The sequence below is a fragment of the Amblyomma maculatum genome, chromosome 7 (genome assembly GCF_055883805.1).
Source record: "Amblyomma maculatum isolate TAMU_Amacu chromosome 7, ASM5588380v1, whole genome shotgun sequence".
In the NCBI taxonomy this organism is placed as follows: domain Eukaryota; kingdom Metazoa; phylum Arthropoda; class Arachnida; order Ixodida; family Ixodidae; genus Amblyomma; species Amblyomma maculatum.
In genome coordinates this window covers 81,681,967-81,706,141 of record NC_139350.1, presented here as the reverse complement: position 1 = coordinate 81,706,141, position 24,175 = coordinate 81,681,967, and the positions used below count along the sequence as shown (strand labels likewise).

The window sequence follows — 24,175 nt, the reverse complement described above, 5'->3', positions numbered from 1 at the left end:
AACCTTGAATGCGCGTCGCGGGACGCCGTTGCGTGCTCTCGCGACGCTGGCCGTGGCGCTCTGTGGGGGGCGATCACCGAGGGCGGAAGTGGGTGCATGGGAAGCGGCCGATCGTCAGGAGAAAGTCGCACCGCCGTTCCCAGGACGAATGAATTGCGTGCCGGAACGCCGATGACGCCTGACCACGTTGCGCCTTCATCGGTTCTGTACGCAGATCGGAAGGAGCGAGTTCGCGGGTGTTCCTCTCGCCGCCGTCTGGAAGCGCGTTTGTTTGCCTCGACGGGGTTGGGTCGCAGCAATGTGTGCGCCCACGGAGTCCAGGGGACAGGAAAGCATCATGCGCATTGGAAGATCAAGCGGATGGGACGAACGTTATCCAAGGTATATATACAATGGTAGCGAAGGCTGAGCCCAAAAACGGTCTAGCGCGACAGCAGCACAGCCACTTTGGGGGGGCCGAAACACTTAGATAATGAAATTCAAAAGCACGAATAAAAACGCTATAAAACAACATAAAGAAATAAATATTTTAATGCCACGTTTTATAAAATAGGTAAACTATTTTAGCAAAACATTACTCCGCATTTTTAATTTTTTGCAACGTTCTTGTTACGCCCCCTGTTGATGAGTGTGCGGTGCATTTGCAGCTTGACTTTGCAGGCCTTGTTTCGGCACCCAGCCACACTGGCCGCGGGAGCTCACGAAGCGGTTTCTTATCGCCAGTCTCGAAATGCCCCTTTTGCGAAGTTTTCGTCGTCCTTGCGCGTCGCGTCTCTGTCACCGTTTTGTAAAATCTGCACCCCGCCGCACCGCTGCGGCAGTTTTCTCGGTTTTTGTCGTTTCTTTCGACGTGCGGCCAGTGCGAAGTCTTTTTCCGTCTTTACACGCTTCGCGCTGTTCTTTTGAAGCGCTTAGCGCTTTATTTCAAGATGAGCTTGTGGCGTGTGAAGAAACGATGCGCCGTGGCACATTGCGACAGCATGGACAGTGCCGTCGGTGTCAAGCTACACCGCTTCCCGCTGGACTTTCACAGGTGAGCTCTTGTCAGTGTCGTCTGCTACAAGGCGTCTGCTCTAGGTATGCTCCGAATGCTTTCGTTGGGCTGTTCGCTTCTGTTTCTGTAACCAGTTCGTGCGCACGTGGCTTCATTTTTTCGGGGATATTTATGTACTACACTACAGGGCACACACTTTAAGTGCTGAGCTGTGCGAAAGAGGCCCACCATTTGTCTGATTTATGGTGAGTTTCATGCAGCCGGCTATCACCAGCGTTAACTTGATACCGGGCTCTCAGGAGCAACCACGCGCATGCCATTGACGGGAAGGCCAATTTAAAACCAGTTGTGCTGCCTGACAAGTCTGAGCACAACACTGTTTAGTTTTCCAACACCGCGAAGCCAATTTGACCCTCGCAACTGGTAGTATCGAAATTCAGCCACGGGTATATGCGCGGCCTTGAGGGTGCTTTAACTGAATTCACTCAGCAGGAGTTACTGCCTGTCTTCTTATTGCTATTCTGCATATGCATGACCGTTAGGGTAACTTTAAACGCACTTCATTCTCGTCAATCTTAACCATAGAAAAGTATAGCTACCCGCATGCCATGGGGACGAGCGTACGTAACCGCACTCTTAGGCGCTGAGAGCTTGGGGCGAGCATTTACTAACATAGTTCAGATATAATGGAAATATAATGTACTGCAGTTAGCATTGACAGGAATAATGACGCATTGGCGTTTGGAGTATGCAGTATTCCTTACGGCGCAATTGTGAATAACGTGCACGTTGCATCACGTCCAGGTGCCGAGCGTGGGTGCAGTTCTACGACAACGTCAGCCTGGAGAAGAAGACACCATGGCAGCTGCGAGACTTGCGGGTTTGTTCCAAGCACTTCGAACCGTCTGCGTACCTGTCGTCAAAAAGGCTGCGACCCGTGTTGATGCACCTACTTATGTCATGTCATGTTTGCCTCAATTGAAGCTGTCTTAGCACTGTCTTCTATGCTTTTCAATTTCCTACCTGGCAACGTTCGTGGAACTACAGGGCTTTTTTCTATCCGCATTGTGACCATTAAGATGAATAGCCAGCTTAAAGAAACTACTGCTTGAGCTGCCTGTGACGTGTATTTTTTGTTGGTGTGCTTTATCACTGTATTTGTTTGGTTGCTGTAATAAACCATGAATATGAAAACCATACTTGCCGTACACTGTATTGCAAACTGTGCACTTGAGCCTGTGCTTTGTGCATCATACCTTGTACTCAAAAGTACTAGCACCAGTATTTCCACCAAGGTTTCCACTACGAATCATGCATGATTGCATTCTTAGCCAGCCAAGGAAAGCCGGCGTCTGAAAGTGTTGCTGCCTTTCTATGCTGCCTTCTTTGCCAGTAACTTTCATTGGGTTCCGAATTGCACATTAGCAAGGCCATAACTAGCAGGAACTCGAGCACATTTGACTGGCAAAGGTTGGTGCGCACTGAAAGGCAACCTTCATGAGATACCGGCTTGAAAAGGCGGGTTCTATAAAAAGGCCACTTTAAAATTCGCGCTAAAAACATACGTATGCGTGACGTCATTCAACGTCACTTATACGTAGTTGCCCCCCAATATGGCGGTGCCCATGAGCCGCCATTTTTTGAACCAATGGGCGTCTATAGAACCTTCGCTACCATTGTATATCTACCTTGCGTTATCTGCATAGCTCTGCCACCGCGAGACGGGCTCAGTTTCCGTGCGTATGCTGCGCATCGCAACGGGCCACAAAAGGAAGGAGACAGGTTCATTGGAAATTTCCCAATTTTGAGTTTTCTCTTTCTCCCTTTGGCTATTTCAAATCTACACGATATCTGCTTATTTTGAAAACCACGGTGTTACAGAATAGAGTCGCCGTGTGCCTTAATTGCTCGCAGGCTTAGTACGAATGACGGAAAGCGTGGTTTGTATTGGCACCAGCACCGCGAAGCGGTGGCCATCTGGTGCGAGATAGTGCTCTCGGTACGTTTACGGTGGCTGATGATAGCTGGTGTGCAAGCTGTTTTGCTCTTTCGACTGTGCCAAGCCGTCATGTAGACAGTGCACTCGTTACACATAGTCGTTTCTCCGTGTTTTGCTCGCGTATGCGGGCAACGAGTTGCAGTCTTCTCACCGTGGGAACCCGAAATTATGCGCTAAGCTTCCGCAGCTCGTGCTTCTCGTGAGTTTCGTCCGAATGTTGCGGATGTAGCGTTATTGTCGTGTGCTTCGAACTTTAATTCCACAAGAAGTCATACCAACTGCGTCGTCATCAAGGAAGGAATAATCAGGCAGCACGTCAAAAGCAAGCTATAAAAGCCGGTAAGTTTTAATCGCAAGTAAAACTGTGTTAAGCGAAATTATGCCCCGTAGTTTCTGCGAAGACAGCCAGGCTTAGCGTGCAAGCTGCAACGTGCTGCCCGCGGGCGTGCGAAGCTGCGTACGCGAAAAAAAAAAAAAAAAGGCGCAGAAACGCTTATGTTATGTCTAACGAGCGTGTTGTCTACGCGGCGATTCGCCATACCCAAAAAAGCAGTCAAAGCGAGCTACGCACCAGCTGTTGTCAGTCAGCCGCCGTAAACGTACCGAGAGCATTTCGCAACTATAGTGTCGGTTAGTGGCGCTGTCGGCAGTCCAAGCCACGCTTGCCGTCATTTCTGGAAGTCTGGGGGCGGCTCTATACGTATACGAAATAACTGAAAGAAATATGTCTGTTTACGTATTTTTTAGAAAGCGTCCGCTTCCAACGTGGATAGTAGCCGCGAGTGGGGACACTGTTTCAAACATTGCACTTGGGAAGGGAAGGTTATCGCATAGCGTTATGTTCACAAGCAGTACATGTATATACGTATATCATAATGGACCGATGCACTCATTGCGCCTTTATTGATGGATTAGCGACATTCGTGCCACTATAAGAGCACTTGCAAGGACGGGAACCGGGCAGACTTCCTGCACAGAACATCTTCGCCACAGAAGGGCACAACGACGTTAGAGTGTCATCCAGCCGTCACGTTCGACTTTGCCCTCCAAGCGCCGTGGTCACAGAGACCGGGGTGAATGCATCCTCAGTGATGTCGCAAAACACTGCCCGTTGTCTCGCGTCTTCAAAGCAACAAATGCTTCATTTTTTGCGAAAACTCGAACGATATAGACAAAGCGTATCCTGACCGGCATTATTGGAGGCAATAATGCAATGAAAGCGCCGCGAATCTTATCTAGCGTGTCGCGGACAATCTTTCAAGAGCAGTTGGAATCGCCTTTTCCACGTCGTGGCGGTGTCCCCTTTCTCACGAAGGCTCGTCGCTAGGACGGTGAAGCGAATGTTGCCACTTTTCCGGCCCCGCGGAGAACCTCTGGGATAGAGAGAGAAACGCAATCAGAATACGCCGGCCGCCACTTGAGGCCGTCGTGCGCTTAGCGGTGCCCGCGAGAGGAAATCGACGCACGCGCGTCAAGGCACTGAGTCTGCTGGATGCGGACATTCCTGCTTTCAATGCTGGTCCGTTCCGCTTTCAGTGCATGCCGGGGCCGTTGTCCACAAAGAGCTCCGAACGGTACTCACGAGGCGTCGTGCTGTTGGGCACTCCCGCTGAGCGCCTGCACTCGCGATAGCCGCATCGCTTTTGCCGTCCGGAGCTCAGAGCACGAGCCTGCACTATAGATGCTCGAACGCGTCAGGGCAGCGGGAAAGAACGGCCCGCAAGCCGGATCCCTTAGGATTCTCGATTTGCGGAAAAGAGTGCCCTACAATAGGTCAAGATAACTCGTTTCTTTTTTGCTTCTCATCAGCGTGGTTATCCGAGGTAGGATGACATTAGACAGAGCCATAATAAACGCCATGACTGAGGTTAGAATTCTGCGAACTTTCAGTAGGTCCAATCAAAATGGGCGCACAAGAAATATGAAATAGATCACAGGAAGCAACCCGATTTTGAGGCTTTTCGAAGCAGTTGAAAGCATTCACTCGCTGGCGTTAGTAAATCAAGTTAATTTATTGTGAAGACTGTGAAGAAAAATACCCCCCCCCCCCCCTTCCCCTCTAAGAAAAGCAACATATATCTGGTTTAATTCTTGCTTCTACGTTCCAGTCAGTTTTTCCTATCATAAATGTTATTAGCAGGTTGTACCCGTCGTAACGGTCTACATGCTGCATAAACATGCAGATGCTTTTGTAGCGAGAGCTACATTGGCCACAGTCTTGCCATTTCGCCGTGCCTGTGGAAAAGCGAAGAAAGAAGAAGAAAAAGCGGAAAAAAAGGCGAAGAAAAAGAACAAGAAGACAGATAACTTTTATATAGTTGGTACGTACAGGCGAACGACAACAGCGAGTTGCTAGTATTGCATTTTCGTTCGTATGTTGTGACGGCGATATGCCCCGGAGTTCGATGTAGAGACGATGCCATACCACTTGAAGTCTTCTACACCCGAATGAGAATGGTCAACGACGAGAGCCAAGGGGTGCTCATACGTGAAGTGATTCTTTATGGCATAAATAAAGCTGAAACTATAGAGTAAACTATTGCGTGCAAAAGAAATGTATTTGCTTTCAAGCCGAATCTAAGCGCAGCCATGCAGATTGCTCTCGCGCAACTCCAAGTTTAACCACAAGCTAAACCACAGCTAATTTTTTTTTCTCATAAAATCTCCAATATGTCGTTGGACAACAAGTACATCGTCGTCATGACTCCCATTAGTGGTTGCTGTGAGAGAACTTTGGACGTAAAAACTTTACATGACGTAGTTGATCGTATGACTCCGGAATGTTCTTAATGTGCTACAAATCAAGGTCAAGGCCGCAGGCTTTTCAAGTGTGGTGTCCTATGAATAGCTGCAGTTCTTGTTAGCTCCGTGTGGCAACCAAGCGAAAGTTCCTCGATCCGTTGAATTTGATTAGGTCCTCGTACATCTGCCCTGCTACGGTGGCCAGTGGTTAGAGCGTTCGACTGCTGAACCCGAGGGCGCGGGATCAAATCTCAGCCGCGGTAGCAGATTTTCGATGGGGGTGAAAAGCTAGGCGCCCGTGTGCTGTGCGCTGTCATTGCAGGTTAGAGAACCGCAGGTGGTGGAAGTATCTTGAGCTCTCTACTACGGCGTCTCTCATATACATGCAGTTTGGGGCGCATTGAGGTGTTGAGGCCTCTAAACCTGACTAAACTAAATCTTGCATACCTATATGCTGCCTCACTCTGCTCTTCTATACGAAACACTGAAGATTATGGCCACGCTTATGTTTACGAATAGAATACGACAGCGTGAGAGTCAACGGTGCTGTCTTTGTAGGCCGACGTGGTCGCTGTGCTGCTGCCGATACCCGTTCGATGTCGAGATACTTTCTCGTCCTTCCTATAATTGCTTGGGTGGAGCCGCCGCGGCTGTACCTAGGCGAGTTCTCCGGGGTTGTAACGGTACCTATTATATGTTATGGATTCACCCCGGCACTTCGGGCTGTTTTTCAAGTTTTGATTTTCGTACTGTGGTCAGGAAACTATGAGACGACGCTGCTACATGTTTGTATCTGCAGCCCGAGGTGCTCACTGTTGTTTTCCTTTTGCTTTCTTTTTGGCGCTCACAGTAGATTAAATTCAACCCAGCGACTCATTTTTTTTTTTTTTTTTTTTCACTAAGGTGGACACACGCGGCATTGCTTTTCGCTCCACTCTAACCTGAGTCTCGGAGCTCTCCAAGTATGCACAACCTCTGTCAGAAGTGTAGAGCCCAGGGGGTCTGCGTCTGAGCTGTATAGTGGCGTTGATTTAGAATTAGTGGAAATCCTTTCCACTAGAGTGTTGGCCAAAAAGTCTTACCACCACAAGATTCGGAACACAGGAAATTTAGTGCAAAGTGCACGAACTGGCCCAGAAGCAGATCCCCTGGGCTCCATACTTATGACAAAGAGTGTACATCTGCACACAACCAAGCGAAGCTGCCGCCCAGCCCGTGTTTGGCCATATAAGGTTACCAGAAGGTATCAGGTGACCAGCTCATCTTCCAACTCTCAGAGAAATTTTTTCACGAGGTCTGATGAGGTCACACACCCCGACGACCAATCAGCGCTGGGCCATGTCACCTGCCAACCGCCAGAGGGTCTGCCACTCAGCCCTGTCAGGTTAGCCTGTGACGTCATCAACCTCTCGGCCAATCAGCCTCTTTTGTGACGAACGCGAGCTCGAAAGCATGATGTGAAGTGATGCTATCGCATTTAATAGCGTGTAAGCAACAACTGGAAAAGAGGGCAGGCATATAAAAAAGTTGCAGCCGCGTTGATCGCCGCAGGTTTAAGCAAATGTGAAAACGTCTATGAATAGCAAAAAATGACCACCAGAATAGTCTATATGAGTATATCGGCTTACATCGTTGTCGGCAATTTCCTTCGAGGCTTGTTCGATTTCAGATAAATAGGCACCGCATGTCGATGTGCACACGGCCGAGAGGCACCGCATTTTCACGAATCTAACCCCCTCTCTCCTTATTTTCAAGGAATAAATTTAGAAAAAAGTTTGCAAGCACCCTTTTTTCTGCAAGGAAGAGTGCATATCCAAGGCTACCAAACGTGCTCAGTACTCGCTCTGTCGTCGAACCGGAGGAGTCCCGAGGTGGCACGGCGTCCGTAGCGTCATAACCGGCTTCATGTGTTCAGGAGTGCGTGTTGTCGGGCTTTAAGATTGGCGCAATTCGTTGGCCTCTTTCCATTTTCCAGAGCACGGGGCTCGAGTCGCGAGGGTGTCGTGTCACGGTCCCTTTTGCGGGTGGGCGTTCGTCGCCGCGTTTACGAGCTGTACGGCGCCGAGTCCGAAGCTTTTAGGGAGAGAGCAAGAACACATGTTGTGAACCTGCCTGCTTTGACGAGACTCCTCCTTCTCGCGGCTTGGGAACAATTAAACTTTAGTTTTTTTTTTTATTTTCGCCTGGTGAGAGAGCGCTGGACGCGCGATGCTCGGCCGCCATCGAGGGAGAGAGATTTTGGTCTCGACCGGAACCGGGCACGCGGATCGTGCTCTCGATTAGCCGTGGAGTGGGTTCATGGAGCGGCCGGTGAGACATCACGCTGAGTTGTATATATAGTCATTGTAAATAGTCTTCTGTATATACAAAGCCCATATACCAGTGTTCGTTCGACAAGAGTCCCCTGTAGTTGCTACAAGTATCTTCCTACTGGCTCAGTATTTCGCCGGAACAAAGAAGAACGGAGGAACAACCACTCCGTATAGAGTAGAAGAAAAGGAACTTAACTCGGGCTATAGTTGGTTCTGCATATTAAAGAAGAAGTTAGCCTAACACTTGGACGAAGACAGAAGAAAACACACACGACGATTGACAAACGCTACTACCAAGTGTTTATTGGGGTGTGAACTCAAGGCATGTAAAGGAACTGGCCTGCTACGGGAGCACGCTAAAAATATCGGGAATAACGACAGAACCTCGAATCTTGTGTGGCATGTTTCTTCCTGCTTCAGCTCGTGTAGGGCACGATTTGAGAATGCAAAGTTTCTAGGCAGGTGCGCCAATGTGAAAGCTCGGCTTGTGCTAGAGGCCTTCCATGTTAAAAAGTTATCTGATCGCTGTGCGAGTGACACTTCTTTGCAGATTTATGACACTGAACGGGCCTTTCTTAATTCTTTTTTGCCCTAATCGATTGCAGTTGCGAGACGTAGTGTGTGCCTGTACTGTCTGCGCATGCTCATATTTTTCTTTATATTCCGTGCGTTCACACAAGGAATATAAATGAATAAACAGTTGGTAGTAGCGCTTGTCAATCGTCGTGTGTGTTTTCTTTTGTCTTCATCCAAATGATAGCGCTAATTTCTGCTTCAGTATGTGTTGCTGTGTTCCGGCCCTACATGATGACACGCGGAGGCACAAGCGCCGAAAATAAGCCGAAAACGACAACTGTATCAGTGCGTTGTCACGTGGGCCTGATATTGGCGCCGCTCGGCAGGTTTCACGGACGGGCGTACATTGCTCGGTTTGTTGTCAGTTCCAGAGCCGCAACAGAAGTCGGAACGAGTTTGCATAGGGTTGCCTGCAGCTTGAAATAGAAGCGAACTGTAACCGCGTTTACCGAAGGGGTTTGACAATTTTAATTATTTGCCAAAACATTTATTGCGCCCGTCTCGGCAGGATATCGCCGCGAAAAAAGAGGGGCGACGAGGGGGATGCTTCGATTTGAAAAATCTAAGAATGCACCCGCCCCCCCCCCCTCCCCCTCTTTCCCAACACTTTGGGCATCGTGACCGACCGCGAAAAAAAAAAAAAAAAAGGTGCCTAGAATCGAGTACATACGGTAGTACAGCAGCGACTACCACGTCCACGAGATGTTAGAGAGAACTCAATGATAAATTTGCGAGAAGCCCATTGATGAGCTTCATCAGCGCGTTTCGCCTCCTGTTTTTAGAATGGTTAGTGAGCCTTCCTTTGTCACTGAGTTCAGCAGGGACGTTGAGCACGTTTTCTTTTTCTCTACAGAACAGCAGTTGGTAGACGCGTGCGACATGGCAGTGGATAGTTTTTTTTGTTTTTTTTTTTCCCCCTACTATTGGAAGCTTTGTTTCCCCATAGTGTCGATCCCAGCGGCCCATGAACGGAGGTAGTTGCAGCGGCAGAGATCTGAGGAGCTAATGATCCGCGGCGGTGAAACAGCAACTTGGCACGATTGTCATCGCGGCTTCGGAGGAGAAACTGGTCGAGAACGACAATGCTGTTAAGGAGCGGTAGGAGTACGGCGCGTAGGTACAAACGCTGACCCTCGTCGCCCGGGCCAGTTTCGTTCGTCATCGGAATTCGTATTTGCCGAGGGAAAACGCGGTCGGCGGTCCCCGACACTTCCGCTACGGGATATGCGCACACGCACGAACGCACTCGTTCTCTCGCTTTTCTATGGCTGGCTCTCGAATCTGCGGCCCCATCTCCTCCTTTCTCCCCGTTATGTACATAGAGAGGGGCCGCCGTGGCCGCTGCTCCTGGCCGCGCGTAGCGTCCTTTCATCGGCAGCGGCGGGTGGTTGGCGGAGTCGCCATGAAGGCCCGCGTCCGCACGCAACGCTCTCTTTTCGACCAACGCTGCAGAACACTTCCTGGCGCGATAAGCGAGCGACGCTCGAGCTGAACCCTTGCGGTGAGCAGCTTTCTTTGATAGAAAGTGACTCTTAGCGGTGCTACTCTTCATACATGCGAGGCCGCCTCTGCGCGCAGAAGGATGGTTGAGGGTCGCCGCGTACGCGTGTGACGAGGCGTGCGCTGAGGCCGCTCGGGTCTTTTTCGTTCCTGGCGCGGTGATGTAGCGCAGTGGGTAGGCAGTCGTCCACGTGGCGCGACTCGTGCGTGACGCGCCATCGAGCGCGGCTGTATCGGCCGCTAATTGCAAGCTCACATGGCTTAGATCGAGTTAGGCTCAGAGCGCTCAGTCTGCCCTCGCTGTAAAGCGGATACTGAAGCTTGAGACGATGGCGGCAGTCGCGTGCTGCCCGAGGAATACGGAGGGTTCGCAGTCTGCCAAGGTAATTTAGGGCTGCTGGAGTTTGCATCGCTTGTTAGTTGCACCGAACATTTGGAACTTCTTTTGTTTATATGTGGCTCACCAAATGCGGGGTACGCATGCATACTGTAGGGTGTGAAAGCATGCTGAGGTTGCTGCACAAAAATATTCGTTTGGTCGTGGTCCTTCCAACACGGTATCGCGTGTAATTCATCCCTTCCTCTCGCATACAGCTCCCTTTTATCAGGTAGGCTTTACGACTGGAGCGTCGGAATCAATAAGCAATCTATAACGCAAGGACTTTTGAGGTGCTGTGGGCTTAAGAGCACTTTGCCTCTTGAAATTTGTTTAAAAGAAAAACATTGCTCGAGTCACAGAGCTCGAAAAGGAGTGAAAAGTTCCTTCTCGGGGCGGCACCCTTGGCAATGACTCGGGACATAATTAGCATTATTTTTGGCAAAACACTGCCTCAATCAGGAAAAACCACTGAATACGCACCGGAGGCTTCATAACATCTAGGCGGGCCTTGTGCATGGCTGAGGCAAATCTCGCCCGCTGGTGGCTTGGACCGCAAAACGGCTTGCAAACTGCTCTGCGGCTGTGTGCAGCTTACCGCCGTCAGCAGCTGAAACGCCGCAGCTTCAGCACTCGCGAAACGGTACAGAAGAGCCTCGTTTTTCTCCCTTGTGACACACAATTTTTCAGTCGGGGCAGCAAAACAGAAAGACTGCAACGCTTTGTGAATAACTGGACTTGCGGAGGAATCTTCCGCTGGTGGTCAGCGTCTACTTGCCCGCCGAGATAGCGCGCTGACCAGCGGCAGTTAAGATGGGCGCGATACGCAGCGAAAGCGCACATGCAAATATATGTGCGAGTGTGGGCGAGCCTAAACGGGCCACATTTTCGAGTGGCGCTGCACGCGGCCGCTAACGGGCTGCCCCTCCTAGGCGCCCATCGCGCCAGCGGCTACCGGACCAGCGCTGTATCGGACCGACATCTGAGGCGGCCCGCCGGCCCCGCTGTGTTCGTAGCGTGTGGGTGGTGGGCGATGATTTACGGTGCGTGCGCGCCGATAGATTGTGCCGGTTTCCGTTGGGACGAAAGGAATGGCCGGCCGAAAGGCTCCTGCGCCCGGTACTGCGGAAGTGGAGGTGTGCGAGCGCGGAGACATTCCTCGCGCAGGCAAGCGGAGCGGCTGTCGCACGCAGCAACGTGCTGCCGCTCCTTTCGCAAACGCGTGCCGGTGAGCGATGTGTCGCACTAAAGTGAACGAAATAAAAAACGCTTGCAAACGTTGTCCGCATCGTGTCAAGGAAACCTTATGGACAGTTCACACTGGCGAGTCGCGATAGGATGCGACTAGGAGGCCGCGAAGCTCGACTGACGTTCACACTTGCAAATGCGACCCGCGTGTGGCTTTCTCGAATTGGTTTGTTTCGGAACGAGACTTGTCGATATTGAATGCCTATCAGAGGCAAGCCGGATGTAAAATTAACCTCCGTTCACTTCAGTTCCGCTGCTGATTGGTTACCGGTTTGCGACCGGCAGCCACAAGGCTAGATAATTGAGCAGGGCTCGAATGGCCGGCGATTGTCGCTTTTCGACCGAAACGTTCACACAACCACCGCGAGTCACAAGTGGGGCTTTACGCGGGTTCTCTCCACCTGCCGGAGACCGCTTCTTTAGTGCCTCCTCTTTCCGTGTTGTGCGGCCGGCAGCCGAGATGCTGCTGCACCCACGCACCTCTACGAGAGCGCCTGTTCCATGGCTGCGTCCAGTACAGAACTTCTAGAAGTAGGAGTACTAGAATTCTAGAAGTAGAAGTCAGATATAGTGAACTAGTCCAGTTACTGGAGAGAAAAAAAACATGGCGTAGCAGCTAAAGGTGTCCTTTCGTCTTTCACGCGCACACGGCCCAAGTCGTGTAAAATGCCAATAAAATTCGCCTCCATCGTTGACTTGCACGCAACACAAAGGACGAAAAGTAGACCCCAACAAGCGAGCACACGATGCCCGAGTCTTCGCATTATATTGCGATGGCAATACTGCGACAGGTTTCGAGCCGTCGCGCATCCCCGGCGGACGCCACGCTTGACCTTCAACAGCCGAGCCGAGCAACCGCTTCACCCGAGCTCCGCCAGACGGCGGCACCTTCGGCGCGCCGCGCTAAAGCCCCGCGCGCTGCAGCGGCGCCGCTGCCGCAGCGAACAGATAGTTCGCCGTTGCTTCGACCTCGCCGTGGCAGCTTTGCTATGCAGGCTGCCAAAAAGAGGTGTCGACGGCGGGCTGCGGCAAGGAAGCGACAACGTGCATAAGAGACAGTGGATGAACGTGAAGAACGTTGTGCTAAGCCTCGTGCACAAGATGAAGCTCGGCGACTACGTTCTAGCTCTCCGAGTGCTTCCACCTCGTCGGCTACTGATGAACACAAATGCGCAGGAATGCCGCAATGCCACCAAGCGAAGACAGCGCGCTGAAGAATCGCCGGAAGAAGTCATAACCATTGTGTGTCATGTGTTACTCTATAGCCAAACTATCGAACCACATAAGCTACGCCACAAGCGAACACACAAGCGTAACCATGCGGCCATTGCTAACGCAATTTACCAGGCTTAACCAGAGCTATGCCACTGCCAGGTTTTTTGATGGTTAGCTACATCCGACTTTCTACGGGTATCCGCTTAAAGGAAAAGAAAAGAATCGCAAAGTTTTAATGCATTTAAACCGAGTAGGACGAGCGAAAGCTTTTGCACACAGATGGAAGCTGACGGTGTCGACGACGTGCAGTGCACAGTGCGAGAGTGTGTCACAGTTTAACACGCGGGGTCATGGGTTACGGCGATAGCTACCGTAATAAGGAAAAATAAACAGCGCTAGCTACCATGTTTCATATCGCTACTCACGAGAAAATCTTGGCCCCGAAACCGCTCCACTCCGGTGTGTTCTTTTTTTTTTTTTTTCGTTGATCTTGGCAGGGTCTTCAGACAAGATTCATCTTTATTAAGAAGCGCTTTTGCGATAAAAGGGGCAGTCTGCAGCTACACGAATAATTTGATAGGATGCATTCTCGGGTAGACAGCGCTGTTAGCACGGTCTTCTTCGCAGCCTACATATAGAACAGAGGACATCTAGGCCTGTATCGTTCTCACAATGTCACAGAATGAAGTCAGTCGAAAGGGCCTACTCACAGCGAAAACCACAGGTCGAAGCCGAAGCCTTGGACAAGCACCACCCTGTGGTCTCCCCTGTATCTGAATCCGTTCTGCTGCTTTTATTCCGTGTCTGCCTTCTTTGCCTTCACATCACCATTATCACAACTAAGCCGCTCCGTGGAGCACACATCCCCTATACCTTCTCGCGCAGCACTACCTGGATTCCTGACGCCTTTAACGGCTCCCGTTGAGCTAACGGGTGGCCAGCGTGACTCCACACCCGCACTTAGGGTTGACGAATGGCTCGTCTCGGGGCTCTCGATCAGCTGGCACCGGGCGCGACCACTTCATTCAGGCAGCCCTGCTTCTCGGAAATGAATCTTCCGGTTGCACCCGTACCAACTCGGTACGTTTCCAGTTGGAGGAGGCGGTAGACTCACATAATCAGTTTACAAAACCTAACGTGGGCAGTAATTGCCGGCATACACATAAAAAGCGCAGAATGAAATAAAAAAAAAATCAAAAGGAATGTTGCGCGAAAATGATAAATGGGATCTGAAGGACTGCTAGCTAGGTTTCAGTATCCATTCCGATGCAGCCGTCTACGAGAGGCTCAGGTGACTTCCCGAGGTATTACAGTCGGATACAACTGAGGAATGAAGCGCCAGATACCTCTGAAAGGGCATCTGCAGGGATTGGCGTCGACCGGTTGCCGTGACGTTGTTACAGCGGCTAGAACTAGCCGTTGTAACGTCCTGGTTAATCCGAGTGAACTGTGGGGAATCACCTTTCACCTGCCGCACCTTGCGATGTTACGCTACCAGTTTTAAAGGGATCATTCAAAATGGCGTGAGAATCGGCCGTCAGTCATTTGTCGTCTCGCTCTTAAGCTGTATAGTATAACAGTGTTCAATTAAAACAACAGTTCCTGTCTCCTTCCGTGCGCGATGGGCGCTCAGTGAGCTTTATGAAGCAATGTTTCGCTCCATCTTTCCGCGTCTTCAGTGTAGCAACTCGCGCCACACAGGTGCTATGGTCAGAAACCAGATTCTTGGGTGCTGGGTGAGGACTTCGAGTCACTTTATTCAGTGCAACACGCAGACAGTAAATTCTCTTTCTGTACCGGGGCATTTTTCTTAACTTTAACATATTTTTGCTTTAAAAACTGTAGGTACCGCAGTGCGGTTTGGGCAGGCGGTTTGTACAGCAACGTGGACATTATTATTATGGATTAAAGGACCAGGAAGCTGGAAGTGGCGCGTGACGAAGGGTTCGTACTAGTCCAGCAGGCATGAAATCATGTTTCACCATGTCATCGTGGCGGCCCCTATTCTTCGACTGATCACCGTGTAACGTTGTCTAAAAGAAAAAATAATTCATTAAATAATAGGACCGAATGAAGTTTTACGGGGCCAAGGTCATACTGCGAAAGCGAAAACTATGAACATGGGTGAGTTAAGATTTTCACTTACCTGTATCGGCACTGCAAATCGCTACATCGAAAGTAAAAATCCGCATTTAAATGCTTGCCGAGTTGGTTTTCCCGCGTTGCATATTTCTAACTCGGTATCTGTCGGTATAGCCGGCGAAATTATAAAAAACGCCAGAGTCTGATTTATTGCATTAAACTCGAGCGACGCATTTCATAAATGTGCATCGCGGAAAAGCAAGCTCGACCAGGTCCCAAATATGCATTTGGACGTTTGATATTTCGGACCAAAGTGCCTGCTAAGAAAGTTTAGAAACTGGGCTCACCGTTGACGTTTACGGTTTTCAATTTCTTAATATAATCCTGCCCTCTAAAACAAAAATAAGTTTGTTAGTTTATTTTATGTAATGGATCGTATAAATATCTAGTTCAATCTTTTACAAGATCGTTTACATTTAGTTTGATCACGGTCGTTGTCTTCAAACTGGCATTGCTTTCGACACGGGTACATATCGAAGCAAAGTAACGAAAGGGCGGTGTGCTGTGCATGGCCTTTTACCTAGCTTCATTGCCCCCCCCCCCCCCCCCCCTTCGGACAGAACTAAGAGTAGACTTTGCTGTACGGCCGGGGAGAAGTCTCGCAGACAACCCCCCGCCCCTCCCCTCCCCCTAACTCTTCCATGTTCCCGTACCGTGCACGCTGCATAAGTGCATAAGGATGTCGCCTGCCGGTGAACTTGAACTCCGGCACCCGGTTGCAGTGCGGTTTGGCGCGGTTCGCAACTCGAGGGGGTCGAATATTTTTGACCCCTACTGCACATGTCCACTTGACACCACAAAATAAAAATCTTTGTGTGTCAAAAAGAAACAAACACTCCGTGCCTGTGAAATTGTTGCTTCATATACGTGCTTAGCGTTATCAGTTCCTGTGTTCAGTTCAGTTCAGGCGTTCAGTCGTGTCCGACTCTTCGTGACCCTATGAACCATGTCACGCCACGCTTTCCGGTCTCTCACTATCTTCTTAACATCACATAGCTTCATCTGCAATGCCTCGAGAATGCCATCTAACCATCGCGTTCGCTGCCTACCCCTTCTCCGGCGACCCTCAACCTTTCCCAACATCAAATCTTTCTCCAGCGACTCCTCTCTTCTCATCAGATGACCAAAGTAGCTGAGCTTTAACTTTAGAATTTGGCCCTCCAATGAGCAGTCCGGGTTTATGGTCGACAATATCGACTGATTTGATCTTCTGGCAGTCCAAGGAACTCTTAAGAGTCTTCGCCAGCACCACAATTCAAACGCGTCAATTCTTCGGCGGTCAGCCTTTTTCACAGTCCAACTCTCGCATCCATACATCACAACTGGAAAGACCATAGCACGGGTTATACGGAACTTGGTTGGCAGACTAATGTCTCTGCTCTTTACTAGGCGGTCAAGGCTAACCATTGCTCTCTTTCCCAGAAGCAGGCGTCTCCTAATTTCATGGCTGCAGTCTCCTTCCGAGGTAATCTTGGCGCCCAAGAACAGAAAATCTGTCACAGCTTCCACTTCTTGTCCATTGATGCTCCAGGACTTGATAGGGCAAGACGCCATGATCTTCGTCTTTTTAATGTTCAGTTTAAGCCCAAACTTCTCACTCTCTTCTTGTACGCGCATCAGAAGTCTCTTGAGTTCCACTTCACTTTCTGCCATTAAAGTGGTATCATCCGTATATCTAAGGTTGTTGATACGTTTTCCAGCAATCTTCACTCCAGCTGAAGACTCGTCCAGACCGGCCTTTCTCATGATGCACTCTGCATATAGGTTAAATAGGCAGGGCGACAGTATGCAGCCTTGCCTCACCCCTTTCTCAATCGGAAACCAATCAGTAAGACCAGTTCCTGTGTGGTTTGCGCCAAAACTGTGTCAAGGCATCATATTTATCATTATATAGTACCTCTCGCCATGGGCATTTCAGGCACTAATAATAAATAAATATTTATTTGCCGCCACCCCGACGAGCCGTACTCAGCTGTTGTAGCAGAGCAATTAATATTTGAGGAACTTGGGGCAGCCTGAGTCTGCAGCGGGTCTATTGCAAGGATTCTTACATATGCTGTGGGCGACACCAGAACTCTCGTGAACTTGGCAGGTGGAAGGGCATGATGGCATGAAGCTCTTACGCTCGAAAACTAGTGGGCTTCACTGATCGGATTTCCATCGATCTGCGAAGCCTGCTAGGAGAATATTGCCGCGAACCATTCAAATGCTTATAGTATGTTGTTTTTCCACAGCCACCAGCGTGCGGCCTTATCACTGTGGTTGTAGTGCACGGATCAATTTTGTACTCTTTATTTGTTCATGCTGATTGTCGCGAGGCGCGGCTTTATCATTCCCTTTGTCGCGCAAGATGTGCCGAGATGTATCTCGAATGACGATTCCAGAAACTCGCGTCCGTTTCCGCAATGTCCGGATTGCCCTGGTCATCCATTTTTTTGCGTCTTTATCTAGATTCTTCTTCGTAGACATTAAATTGAGCGCTGACGAGAGCAACGGGCATTCGCCATTTGACGACCACCAATCACATTTGCTGCTGGCGCCACCGCCGAATTGCTTAATTCTTTTGAGGGCGCAAGTGAGGCCGACAAAGAGTTTCCTTAGTACACTCCCAGACTCTTCATTCGTCGACATCGGCCTTGTCACCACGAAGTGAAATTATATAAAACTTTAATATAAACTTTAAACTTTAAACAGCAACCACGACTCCACGAGTGCCCTTTTTTGAAAAAAATACAGCCTTTTGCAGGAGTTTTACAACAGTCGGAAAATCGCTACTGGCTTTCACTAGTTCTATAGTGCTGGAAATTAGGCGAACAATTAATGAGGATATGAAAGTGCTCTTCTGCATATAAATGGATCGTTGGCAGATGTTCAAGAAACAGTTACAGCGCGCCTGGGCTTCTGGCGCAACGGATAAGAAGATTCCAGGTTCGAATCCTGGCAGGTTCGGCTGTTCTTTTTTTTTAATTTTCCTTCCCTGACATACCGGGGCCGTCATTCATCGCGTGAGCTCAAATTCTCGAGCGTGCTGACCATTTATTTGCCGACGAGTAGGAGGGGGGCACTTTAAGCGCGCGCTTGTAAATATAACGCTACGCAGCTGAGATGGCCAGTTCGATGACATGCAGGTCCGTTTGTAGAGGCCCCGTGCTCAAGATCGTCACGTATCGTGCGAAATACGTGTTCTCGTCGGCCGGCGCCTCATGTGTCGTGGCGGTCGCGTTCTTCAGACCCAGCGCCGAGGGGCTGGGCATATTTACGACACGGGAAATATATCGCAATGGGAGCGTGAACTCGGTCCTGTCAGAGAGCATGCTCCTTGGTTGAACACAATCTTCGCCCCCCCCCCCCCCCCCGATCGCCGAAAACACTGGCCGATAGAGGGTACGAATTCCACGAAGGAATCGCATTAGAAACGGCACCCCTGGCTCGCGCGAGTGAAACCAGAAAAACACGGGACCGCTTGTGTCTAAGCGTCGCGCTCTCCGCGTGACTCTCCCTTTTCGTGTTTTGTTTTGCCAGCTTACGGTTGCGTCGGTGCCGCTCAATTAGTAATGCGCTCAGCAGGGAAGATATAAACCTTTGCCCATTACTGGTCTCAGCTGACAGGTTAAATGGCGACGCGGAGATGGTTTCGCTTTCTTTAGGGCATTTCAGTTTCGGCCAGGGAACGCCGTTCGCAGGAAACGGAGAGAAGAGGGCCATTCTGCTTCGGCCTCGGTTGACTCGCACCGCGATGATGAAAACCAGAGCGTAGACGCTGCCTTCCAAATTCGTTTGTGTTTCACTAGGTGTAGATGTGTGTGTTGGATCGCGTGAAGTCTGTGCGCGCACGCGATTTAGTTTTCCTGTTATGCTTTGTATTTTTTCTGGTCACGTGTTACCAGCGTCGCATGCTTTCTGTGTGCTTTTCTTGCTTTGTGTATTACCGGGTCACTTGAGATCGGCTGGAAGAGCAGTGGGTCCGCATAGGCTACAGGCTACTGCTGTGGCAGGAGAAGCCCATGAGAGGGCGTGCCCAATCGGCGACAAGCCGGGGTGTTGTCGTGAATCTGAGGGTTTTTGGCGTGAGCCTTTGACTTGTACAGATCCGGCTGCATGTGACGGTTATTCTAAAACGTGTCCGTCTTCCCTCTAATCATCCTATTCTGAATTAAAACTGTTTTCATTCGTCAACATCTGCATCCTCGTCGTCGTCCTTCGCGCCTGATGCCAATCGAGAAGAAGAAACGAGGAAAGAACTTCTACTCTTTTTTTTAACTGGCACAATGTGTTCCTTGCCCTATGCTTCTCAGAGCCGCTTCACCAAAACTGACGTAACCGCCATGCGGCTTTTGTTAAGATAAGTCTGGAGATAACTGATAGCACTTTATCGTCCCCCGTATTAGAGAGTTTTAGCATGGCGCTGCCTCAACTCTTCGAGTAGTTTCTTGGCTTACGTAGCTTACAGGGGGGAGGGGGTGGGTGGGGGGGGGGGGGGGGGGGCGTACGACAATGAGAGGGTTGCGATCGGTTACAGTGTTCTGTAGTTCGGTGGTGTTCTGAGCTCCGCCGCCTTCGCAACCGAGCGGGAGGCACCCTCCCCTCGTCTTACATCTTGCCGTAAACGAAGGATGCTCTTTCGGACTCCTTGCAGTCGCAGTGTGGGAAAGCTCCCAGAAAGTTGGCGCCACTGAGAACTTAGAAGCGCCTTTCGCGGAAGCGCTCAGCATGCATCCACTGTTGACTTTGTGCGTTTGAGTTTTCCCTGGCCGTTAATTATTCTTCGCTCTCTCTCTTCCTTCTTCTTCTTTTTGTCGTTGTTCCAGTCGCTATCTAAATTACAGAATGGATTAGAAGACGATAACAAAATGTCCGCAATAAACAATGGTGCTTGCGGATTACATGCAGCAATACAGAGGACGATAACAGGTAAGAAAACAAAGGAAGCCCAGAAATACCGGACAGACGTACGTTTCTAGCTTGCGCTGCTCTCACCGCATGCCGTGTGTTGTCGAGCAGTGAAAACTACCCAGTTATATTTTGATATTTGATGAATCCCATTTGCCTCCCAGAGTGGCCAGAACCAGTAGGCGTGAGGGCAGAAACAATTTCATAAGACAGGTTGTGCAGCCAATACGAAGAATACATCGTCGGGTATCCAACATTTTCGCGCAAGAACTCACCACGGTACTTATAATTCTCTCCGAGTTTCAAGTGAACATCCGCCAAACAGTGGCGCAGTGTTCGCTAGGCTCTTTTTGGGATTCTTCTTCTTGCTTTTTCATCCGTACTTTGTCAAGACAGCGTTCCACCAGGAGTTCACCTGTTGTGAAGGGTACCGGTGCGGAATAATCATCATCTGCTGATGGTGCGCATTAGTTAATGAAATCGTTTTGCGAAGCACAGGAAGTACAGAATAAAATATCCGTTCGTTGGACGCTGAGAAAAATAAAAGGGTACAGATGGGGAGCCGGTAAAAGCGCGGACACAGGGCGGATAAAGAGGATTATAAGGCATGCGATATCGCACAGGGGCAAAATGAAATAAAAGAAAAAAGATACGAAGAGCACCAAGAGGAAGGTCATTTAAATGTATGAGTATATTTATGACTGAATTTAAATCGAAGATTATAAGGGGGGAGGGGGGAGGGGACATGGGAGCGAAACTGTTATTGTTTGAATACCTAGCCGGAAAGCGTAAAGACAGGAGAAAAAAGTTGAATAATTACAAAGGCGAAGGGCCTCTTTTTTCTTTTTTTTTTCGCAGCCAGATCTCAGACTGCGGTAGTATAGAACAAAAGGATGAGCAGAGAGACAAAATTAGTGTATCCTGCAGGAGCAGGTTAAAGAAAATTCTTCATGGTCTGGTATACCGTGAATGTATGCACCCAGATATCAAGAACGCACAGGTAGGCTTCTTAGGGCTCTGACTTTTAGAGAGCCTAAATTAACACAACAAAGTAGAGACGAGCCAGAGTATCTGAGTACCGGGAGGCGCAAAAACAGAACGAAAACCCTACATCACAGCAGCAGCACGCACATCTTATCGAACCAACCATCCGCTTCAAGTTGAGCGCCCGCGCGCCCGGACCACCACCTTCACTGCTTAATTCTTGTTCCGAACCGCCACAGACTGGAACGGCCTTCCCCACAAAATCGCTGCTACTACTTGCCCATCTACGTTTCTGCAAATTGTATCTGACCATTTTTGTCAATAATTACTGACCATTATACTTACTGTTTGTATAAGAACCCAGCCCTTATGTAATGCCCCCACGGGGGACATTTAAGGTAATAAACTGAACTGAATTGAACTGAACTAAACAGAAAAGACCAAAACTTTAGCCTAACGTTAAAAAGTAAAATGCTTGAAGTAGGCCAGGGCCAATGCAGGGCCGAAGCAGGGTTTGAATTTCGCCCCAATAATAACCCGAATGAACCAATATACCATCAAGACGCGCCATTCTGTCTCCTTGGCCAAAAGTAAATACACTAGGTTAAGCGGCTCACACACAAAGTCACTCAAAAGAATAAAACGCATAACGATCACTTTAACTTGAGGAAGGAACTAACATATACGTTCTAAAGTAATGCAAAAGAAAATAAAGCAGCCTTTCGATGAAACGCTTTTCACAAAACAAACTTTCAGCTCGTTCCCATTCATCCGGTTTCTTAAAAAGTGCTAAGACAATGCCAACAAAATACAAGTCCATTGTTTGTTTTTTTCTTTCCTCCTTTGTAAGCTGCAAATACAACTACGAGGTAAGATACAACTAAGTTTACACTGACTCTCTCTCAGAGAAAAACAGAACTTTTGTGGACTTAGTATTGCGCTTCACTCAGCTTTCCTTCAGTCGCGCTCGTCTGGGTCGCGGTCTGAGTGCTACTACTAGATTCCCGAGGAGACAGAGACAGTGTAGCTAATCCTGCCCTCACACCTCGGAGATCCTCGGCTCCTCGCTGAAACATCGCAACAGCCTTGGTCGGACAGGTGCGCACAGTATCTGCCACGTGAAAACGAGCCCTGAATTAAGCGACAAGCTGTTCTTTGCTCTCGTCCCAATTCAGTTGCTCTTCCAGTCCCACGAAACGAACGTATCCCGAAAGATAGCCTCTTTAGTCCAGGACACACCTTTTTTTCCTAAGTTTGCTAGAAATTTGCCTAGATGAGCGGCACTTGCTAACAGATCCTCGCGCATGCATACGCGGAATGTAGCATGAGCTTTCGCTTCCTGATCTCTGAGGCGACCCTGTCCTTTTTCTTCTGGACATTGTGCCAAGACAGCGCTCTCTGTGTTGTTCCGCAGGATGGTCACATTTAGGGAACCTCTCATCTGCTATCTGCTCTGCTTCGAAAATTTTTCTTTCCTTGTCCATTGCGGTCATTAGCTGATGCATCCGCGTAGGCCATCTGAGCGAAAACTGCGTCCGTTTGTTTTCGAAGCTCTTCGCGGTAAGGCTCTCCCTCTGGCGCGCAATTCGCCACTTTGTTATATCCGAAAAACAACCGTTCTTGATCACTGATCTTAGTCGATTCCGTAACCGTAACAGTTGGGCACCTGTCCTCAAGCGTACTCCTTAGGTCGCCTTCCTCCTCAACGCGCTGCTCTAGCCTGTGCGGAATAACAGGATGTAACAGGAAACCGCTTAGGATGTACAAGGAAAAACGCAATCCTGTCTGTTTGAAAGGAACCACAGTATGTATGGGTACGAATTTAATAAAAAGTCCCTGTTTGAAACGTTCAATTATTTGACGCCCCCTTTCCAACTTTCCTCCGTTTTTTAATCCCGCACTATGAGCCAGAACGAACGCCCTATCTTTCAGCCGGAGATGTCGCAGTTCATTTTCCTACCCCCTCTGCGGGCGTACGCTTGCGGCGGGCCATGGCAAGCGGTGGACGGCGGCTATCATTAGGGTCATCAAAGCACCGCCGGTGGCGTGCCCACTGCGGCTGCTTCCACTTTCGCTGCGGCGATTCGTGTGCGTCCAGAAGACACGCGCGTGTATACGGTCTCGCATCTGCCTCCACCTCCGTCCACTGGCTCGAAACGCTTACTCACCTCTCCATTAATGGGCGCCCGCTTCCCCGGGAAGGGGCGCGTATCATGTGCCGTGTGCGTTCATACCGAGCCCATGCCTCGAGTGTTCTGCCGCCGTCCGCAGAAAGCAATTCTTGCACTTTCCTGACGCCGATAGCCAGCTCTTTATAGACGCACACATGCGCACGCGCACTCAACCGCATGTTAGCTCCTTGCCGCTAGTGCAACGCCTCAGCGCAGTTCTGTGCAGTGACGCCAGCACTGTGGCATGTGTACCGATGCGAGCAGAGGGTGGTATAAGCTGAGGCGTTGACAATGGGCTTGCTGGAACAGTATGGGCCAAACCCCATGCGTTGAGGAGAGTTGCTTGCGGCTGTCTAGCCTTCAATTAATTGATCATTAGCATCCGCCTGAGATACGTGGACATTATTTTAAAAGCGGCATGGCTGGGTGCAGGCCGATACTAGCGGGTAATTACCTTATTTGACACTAGGGGGTGCCCAAAATAGTGCTAATTAGTAGAATTGTAACGAAAGGTTGTCACTTCTCTTTTCTATACAGAAGTGTTTCTGGTGCACCATGGAGGCAAGCTGACGGAAAACATTTGCCGGATTCAGAAAAAAACAAGAAAATGTTCCAGCTAATTAATTTACTGTTTTTGAGACGGGTCAGCTCCAGCGGAAGGGACCGTATCAAGGCATATCGATGTATTCGAAGCTTTCGGTTCTTCGGCGCAAAATTTTCTGGTCACTGTGATCTAGATGCATTCTGAAGGGATATTTGAACGCCGCATTTCCGTTAGGGTTTGAAATCTTCCCAGTACGATGGTTATTGTATACCTGGACGGCACTAAATAAATCAACCAAAACCAAAAGAAGCGCAACCCCACCTTGAGGTGCCATGATAGCAAAATGGAAATAACGAGGCCTCTCAGGCTGACACAGTGCTTTCCACAGACATCTGTCTTGTCTAACATTACATCACGTGGACTATGGCCCGATACCCTGTACCTTTTAGAATGTACAACTCTATATAGGCGCGAAAATCCGG

At 49.5% G+C, this 24,175-nt stretch overlaps 2 protein-coding genes across 2 annotated transcripts in view; both read left to right on the top strand.

The window, feature by feature from the left end:
* Positions 1–24,175, top strand: part of LOC146183745 (uncharacterized) — a 269,633-nt gene that overhangs the window by 73,846 nt on the left and 171,612 nt on the right. The window lies entirely within an intron of this gene.
* LOC146183747 (52 kDa repressor of the inhibitor of the protein kinase-like) lies at positions 712–2,323 on the top strand. Its single transcript, XM_084608753.1, has 2 exons — positions 712–1,033; positions 1,799–2,323. The coding sequence occupies exons 1-2, from the start codon at positions 930–932 to the stop codon at positions 1,974–1,976; spliced, it is 282 nt and encodes a 93-aa protein (XP_084464879.1). The 5' UTR covers positions 712–929; the 3' UTR covers positions 1,977–2,323.

What these genes read in the sequence shown, in the direction of transcription:
- LOC146183747 (XM_084608753.1), top strand. Translation starts at nt 930, where the DNA reads ATGAGCTTGTGGCGTGTGAAGAAACGATGCGCCGTGGCACATTGCGAC. An exon ending in TTCCCGCTGGACTTTCACAG is followed by an intron (nt 1,034 to 1,798) that starts GTGAGCTCTTGT and finishes CATCACGTCCAG; the next exon opens with GTGCCGAGCGTGGGTGCAGT.